Below are 7,233 nucleotides of genomic sequence, written 5' to 3' on the forward strand. Positions count from 1 at the left end.
CTGGTTACTGGGCTGAAAGCTAGATCACCACTTCCCACCCACAATTTGTCAATCCAGAAGAGGCTGAAGACTGTAATTTTCTAGTCGGTGCTTTATGAGCAAGGTCAGACAGAAAAGAACTTCCGTAAAAATGGCTGAGGCCTCGGAGACTGAAATGTGACCCGGTTACCATCTCCTGAGACTAGAGAAGGGTAGGAAGGAATGTGTCTAAACCATTAGTGAGGCTGAGCAGGAGTCCCTGTGTCTGTCCTCAGGAACGTCAGTCATCCCGTCTAGGGCTGGCTGGCTCCTATGTCAAGGGCGGACAGCGAGGGGGGAGACAGACAGGACACCACCTCCTCCAAAAGCCTCCACGGGTGGCATCTGCAGCGACGAACAGCAGGTCCTCTGGCAGCAGACTGACAACTGACCGCCGCACTGCCGGGGTACGAGGGTGAGATGTGCAGCCAATGGCAGGCGGTGTGTTGCAGCCACCAGATAGATAATTAATATGATTAGGAACACACAGAGCAAGCATGCTCTTGCTGACTGAAAGGCCCAGTAGCATAATTACTGTTTTCTTACCAGCTCACTGTCTGTACACATTTCAAAGCCTGGTTGGTGTTAGACTGCTGTGTAAACATCAATAAAATCCCAAGCGCCGGATCATCCGCATCCTTTGGCAACATGGCCTTTTGTTTTTAGTGTTTTCATGCTTTTAAAGATGCATTTCAGGGCTGCAAACACTAGGAAGAAGGATCTCCATGCCTTGGACTAATCTTCGGGTTTATAGTGAATTAACATCTCCCCCAAGTGAACATTTATTATGAAGGCTAATTAATCGCTTTCCAGTTACGGGAACTCTTTGCATTCAAAGAAAGTAGGATTCGCAAGCAAAGAATATACTGTTTATTAAAACAAAGCAAGGGAAACAAAAGGCTTCAAAACCCTTTCCGTGTAACATAGCTTTAGTCAAAAAAAAAAAACAAAATATACGAATGCCAGGAATACGTACAGGTAGAAAAAGTACGCATTCACCAAGCGAAATGCAACATTAATTGAAATGAAAACTAAAGAAACGCTTTGTAGTCGCTTGGATTTCCCTAGGGGACAGCAAGTCAATGCTTATCAGCAGTCCTCAGAAGAGACAATTTTGATTAGTATCAGACCCATCTGACTCAGTCTATTAAACCCTGAAGGAAGGATACTCTTCAGATAGAAAAGAGATGCCTTTGATTAATAATTCTGCCCTATTGCCATTCCAAGCATTAACAACTACGTAGCACCTCTAGAAAGAGGGAGGCTTTGAATTCTAGGAAGACACACTTACTAAAATACCCAGGTGCCCACAAATGCTTCTCAGCTCTCCCTGCTGAGAAGAGCCCCAGTTGTGAGGCAGGGGGGTCACTGCTGGAGAAGCAAAAACCTAGTTACATAATTTACTTCATGGTCTGCCGTTAGGGTCAGTGACTTATGACATAGTTCCTGCTTGATGATAATGAAATTGACAAAACCTTGAAGGCAGAGGGAGTGACTGGTCTTACACTAACCGCTGGCTGACTCCCTAGGCCTGACACGGTCTACACCACAGCCACCCGAGCGCATTTCCTTTGCCTACCGATGGGTTCTGAGATGCACACACGAGAGGAAATTGCTTAGTCTACCATAAAGAGCCTCTGTGCGGAGTAGCTAACACGGGATCGTCACAGGGAGGTGGGAGGAAATCGATTCCATTCTGGCTCTTTATTTGCAAACTTCTACCCAATCGGCACTGCTCTCCTCACATCGACGCGCTTCTCCTGATGCTCAGGACCAGCCTTCGGCCGTACTCTCTGTAGTCCACCGGCTTCACGTCCATCACAGTGGCCTTAATTCGAGACTCGTCCTTCAAAGAGAGAAGCAGTTTGTGAGCGGTGAAAGCGTGGCATGGAGCAGTGAAGCCCCTTTTGCTTCAGTGGTTTCAGTGAGCCCAGCGGGAGGGAACAGACACACCGGCCTCCGAGTTCAGTCATTTCGGTGAGTGACAGCCTAGTCCTGATGTCTGTGGCTGGGCGAGCAAACAGGTCCTTTCTCTAGCACAGGCCCTTCTGATTCTTTACCCGAGCTCCCAAACACTCAGAAGCCTAGAATCCTAGTGAGATGGACTTTCGAGGGTTTCTCTAGTTTAATTTATTCTCTCTACTGCAGGGGATACAGACCAGAGAGGACACGGGACTTGCCCAAAGCCACACAGCTAGTTCTGAAAGCTCAACTTTTAAACTTTCAAGAAAAGCAGAGTTGTGAAAGAAAGAACACCTGCAGCAGGGGAGACGACCGAGCCCGTCCCGTCTCAGCTCTGGGAGGCAGCCTCTCTTCACCTCACCTGCCCCGTCCAGACACGATGGGGCTGAAGGACCCCAAAAATCCCCTCCGGCCCCACCCCACTCCCTGACGTTGTTTCAGTGACATCTGATCCTCTATCTCATTTAACGTTGATAGTAGCACGCCTAACAACAGGTATTAAGGTAAATACATGAGTACACCCTGCCATCAGCAGGGGCGTTTTTACCACTCCCCCGTCCCACTCCTACGTTTACATTCCAGGACTGAATGGTGCCTTTCCGGGCAGAAGGGAGGAAGCCCAGGAAGGCTGCACTGGCGAGCTCGGGGCTGTCACGCTGCTGTGTGCTTGGCCACTACTAAATCCAGTGACATTCAAGCATGATCAAGAGCAAAGCTCTGAAGTCAGGCTGCCCGGGTTGGACTTTAGCTCGGCCACTTGCTAGCATACGACTTAGGCAGGTGACCTGTTCTGTGAACGCCCCCGTGTCTCTGTATGTATTCCTTCAGTGGCAAAATGGGGTAACAGTAGTTTCTACATAGAGGGTTACCAGGCTCAAGTGAGATATTCCACGTGAAGGATGTAGAACAGTATCTGGCAGACAGTGCTCAATAAATACTGTTTGATTATAACTATATTAACTCAGCCGGGTGCGGTGGCTCATGCCTGTAATCCCAGCACTTTGGGAGGCTGAGGCAGGTGGATCACCTGAGGTCAGGAGTTCGAGGCCAGCCTGGCCAACATGGTGAAACCCCGTCTCTACTAAAAATACAAAAATTAGCTGGGCAGGGTGGCGGGTGCCGGTAATCCCAGCTACTCGAGGGGCTGAGGCAGGAGAATCAGTTGAACCCGAGAGGCGGAGGTTGTAGTGAGCCGAGATTGTCCCACTGCACTCCAGCCTGGGCGACAGAGACTCTGTCTCAAATAAATAAATAAATAAATAAATAAATAAATAGTATTATGGTCACTTTAAGGAATTTTCAAGGTAGTTTTAACTACATGTGGTCTTTGTTTCATATACTGACTGACTTAGAAATGGGGTCTCACTATGTTACCCAGGCTGGCCTTGAACTCCTGCCTCAGTCTCCCGAGTGGCTGGGACCACAGGCACACACCACGACGCCCAGCTCATATACTTAATATACTTATCCACAATCTAAATTTGTCAAAGATGTGACTCTACTGCATGCGTTATAATTTTTATCAGAACACAGACAAAAAAATCCTAGGATTTAACTGAAAACAAAAAACAAAAAAAAACCCCAAAAACCAAAAATAAACAACAACAAAAAAACCCCATACAGTATTCCCTACCCGCCACCGTTGTTTTGACAGGACACTTAAGCTCTCTCTCTTTCCTCATCTGAAATGGGGACAATAACAGTACCTGTATTGGGCAAAGTCAGCACCCGGGTCTGGCACACGGTGCGTACAGTAACTCCCTGCCAGTGAGCGCCGCAGCTCTGCCGTGGGTGACAAACGGCACCTCCCCGCCACTCACCCTGCTGCCCTGGGCCCTTACTTACGTTGTAGGTCTCTACTTTGACCCTGACTCTGAATATGAAAGATCGGAAGTTGGCATTCTGGAAAACTTCTTCAAATGCCTGTTCATTCTGCAAAAACAAATAGAAAACTTGACACATGGAAACCACTGGACAACCTGCAAATACCAATAAGACTTTTCAAAAGACTTCTAGAAACCACTCTCCCGGGTTGTTTGAAGTTACTTAGGAATGACTAATCTACAGGTAACATTACATAAAACTGTTTTGAGTAGAATTTTACTGAAAATTCAAACACTAATCAAATTGACAAAAGGTAGAATGGCAGTTGTCAGGGCCGGGGGAAGAGGGTTTTGGAAAAGGAGCTACTGCTCAATGTACGGAGTTTCAAATCGCCGCCCATGAACAGTGGGTCTCCATTCTCCCCTTCCCTCGACCCTTGGAAAACACAAGTCTGTCATCTGTCTTTATGAATTTGCCTATTGGCCGGGCACGGTGGCTCAAGCCTGTAATCCCAGCACTTTGGGAGGCCGAGACGGGCGGATCACGAGGTCAGGAGATCGAGACCATCCTGGCTAACACGGTGAAACCCCGTCTCTACTGAAAAATACAAAAAACTAGCCGGGCGAGGTGGCGGGTGCCTGTAGTCCCAGCTACTCGGGAGGCTGAGGCAGGAGAATGGCGTGAACCCGGGAGGCGGAGCTTGCAGTGAGCCGAGATCCGGCCACTGCACTCCAGCCTGAGCGACAGAGCGAGACTCCGTCTCAAAAAAATAAAAAATAAAAAATAAAATGAATTTGCCTATTAAAAAAAGTACTGGAAAAGGATGGTGGTGACAGGAGCGCAGTATGTGAATGTACCTAATGCCGCTAAATTGTACACGTAAAAATGGTTACAAAGGCAAATTCGTTATGTCTGTTTTACTAGATACAAAAAATTAAAAACACTCTTAGGAATTTTCTAAGACTTTAAGGCCGGGCGCCATGGCTCACACCTGTAATCCCAGCACTCTGGGAGGCTGAGGTGGGTGGATCACCTGAGGTCGGGAGTTCAAGACCGGCCTGGCCAACATGGTGAAACCCTATCTCTACTAAAACTACAAAAATTAGCTGGGCATGGTGGCAGGTGCCTGTAATCCCAGCTACTCGGGAGGCTGAGGCAGAAGAATTGCTTCAACCTGGGAGGCGGAGGCTACAGTGAGCTGAGACTGCACCACCGCACTCCAGCATGGGCTACAGAGCGAGACTCTCCAAAAAAATCAAAAAATAAAAAAGAATTAAGAGGAGGTCAGGTGTGGTGGCGCATGACTATAATCCCAAAGTTTTGGGAGACCAAGGTGGGAGGACTGCTTGGGGCCATGAGTTCAAGACCAGTCTGGGCAACATAGCAAGACCCCATCTCTACCAAAAAAAAAAAAAAATTTAAGCCAGGTATGGTGGCATGTACCAGTAGTCTCAGCTACTCAGGAGACTGAGGTGGGAGGACTGTCTGAGCCCAGGAGTTTGAAGCTGCAGTGAACCACGATCACACACCACGGCACCCCAACCTGGGTGACGAGGCAAGACCTTGTCTCAGATAAAAAAAAAAAAAAGGAAAAACACTCAGAAGAAAGTTTAATATAATTCATGATTTCAGCCTCTGTATTTATAGCTACTGATTTGGCGTGCAAGCAGAGAAGACTGTTGAAGCGGGCAGAGGCTAGGGAAGGCCTAGAAACAATCCTTTTCCCTCTGTTACTCCTTAAATGCAACTTGTTTCTTTCTTAAAAAAAAAAAAAAGGCTGGTAAACAGGAATTAGAGAATACACTATGTACAAAGATGCATAAATAAATGTGTAATAACTATATTAACATAGTTGATCGAGACCCTTGACAAAAAAAAAAAAGAAATTAATAGTTCACACCAGCCTAGCAGCCTAGTATTTTCTGCAAGTCACGCCGAGCATGAGAGCAGCTTTGCTACACAGAACTCTATTCTGTAAAGGTTACTTGATCAAAACCCAAACCCAAACCAAATGCATCCCCTGGACTTTCAGATATGAAAATAAAACAATGGGTTAAAGCTGGAGAAGATGACAGCAGCTCCCATTATACTCCCAAGCTGAGGGGCGTGGAGCGCCTACTCCAGGATCTCACGGTTCCTCGGGGGAGGTTCTGTATGTCCTCATTCACCAGCAGTAAAAACAGTCAAATATAACAAGCTCATAAAAAATCCTGAAAGGCTGACTTGAGCCTTAAAATCTGATACGAAAATTGAGGACCAGGTAAAAACAGACAAAAGATACTATCACACTTTAAAGTCAGTTCTAGTTATTTGTGTAACAGGATTTGTTGAGACTATTTTGAGAGCTCTCATGGACAATTTAAAGAAAGAGTCAGGGGCAGAGCCCAGACAGACAGAACTGGGGACAGGAGAGGAAAAGAAAAACACACCAGAACAAACGGCGAAGGCTTTCACCTTCGTGGCCGTTACAAGTGCTCCAACCAATTTGGAGGAAATCGGGGAAAAACCACCTACAGACAGGTGGCCGTTCATGTGGCCCAGAAAACACAGCTTTTATTGGTCTTCCTTATGTTTTATCTGAGCAACTACCCTTCCTAAATTCAGCATTATCAGCAATCTATTCTGTGCATTAAATAAACCTAGTATGTGAAAATGCAAACTTATGAAACTGAAATCGACAAAGTTATCTTACGAAAGAAAGTCACTTCATAAGAATTGCATCTGATGGGCTAAAATGGCAGGCACCTTATATGTGGATTTATTATTATTGTTTTATAGGACAGACCCAGGAACTTGATATATGTGCATTTAAACCAGGATCTGACTCCACTTTTCTGGAACATATTTACTATGTTAAAAAAGCATGCCTGTAATAATTCAGGTTGTTTCAAGGACACCTGCCGATCTAAGTCATCTCAGGCACACTAGCTCTGAGTGCTAATAGGAACAGGAGAAACGAGTGGCTTAGACTTAGAAAGTGCTCTGGTTTTAAAGTACTTTTATATACATTATTTCAATGTTAAGCACATCCAAAATGGACAAAACTAGATAACATCAGATGAGCTCTTAAATAATTATCAGTCTGAGAAACTGTATACAAAACCTAAAAGAAACAAACTAAAAAATATTAAACAGCAAAAAGAGGGTCAGTGTTGGGCAAGGCGCGGTGGCTCACGCCTGTAAGCCCAGCACTTTGGGAGGCTGAAGCGGGCAAATCACAAGGTCAGGAGTTTGAGACCAGCCTGACCAACATGGTGGAACCCTGTCTCTACTGAAAACACAAAAATTAGCCGGACGTGGTGGCAGGCGCCTGTAATCCCAGCTACTTAGGAGGCTGGGGCAGGAGAATCACTTGAACCCAGGAAGCAGAGGTTGCCGTGAGCCGAGATTGCGCCACTGCACTCCAGCCTGGGTGACAGAGCTAGACTG

General features: G+C 46.2%; 1 protein-coding gene across 1 annotated transcript in view; it reads right to left on the reverse strand.

The window, feature by feature from the left end:
* Positions 1–860: 860 nt before the first annotated feature.
* The window catches only part of RPA1 (replication protein A1, 70kDa), a 77,634-nt gene continuing 71,261 nt past the window's right edge, over positions 861–7,233 (reverse strand). The window contains 2 exon segments of the mRNA XM_011987281.1: positions 861–1,864; positions 3,826–3,912. Coding sequence (XP_011842671.1) covers positions 1,760–1,864; positions 3,826–3,912 — 192 coding nt within the window. The 3' untranslated portion in view covers positions 861–1,759.

This window comes from Mandrillus leucophaeus, unplaced genomic scaffold (assembly GCF_000951045.1).
Source record: "Mandrillus leucophaeus isolate KB7577 unplaced genomic scaffold, Mleu.le_1.0 Scaffold306, whole genome shotgun sequence".
Taxonomy (NCBI): domain Eukaryota; kingdom Metazoa; phylum Chordata; class Mammalia; order Primates; family Cercopithecidae; genus Mandrillus; species Mandrillus leucophaeus.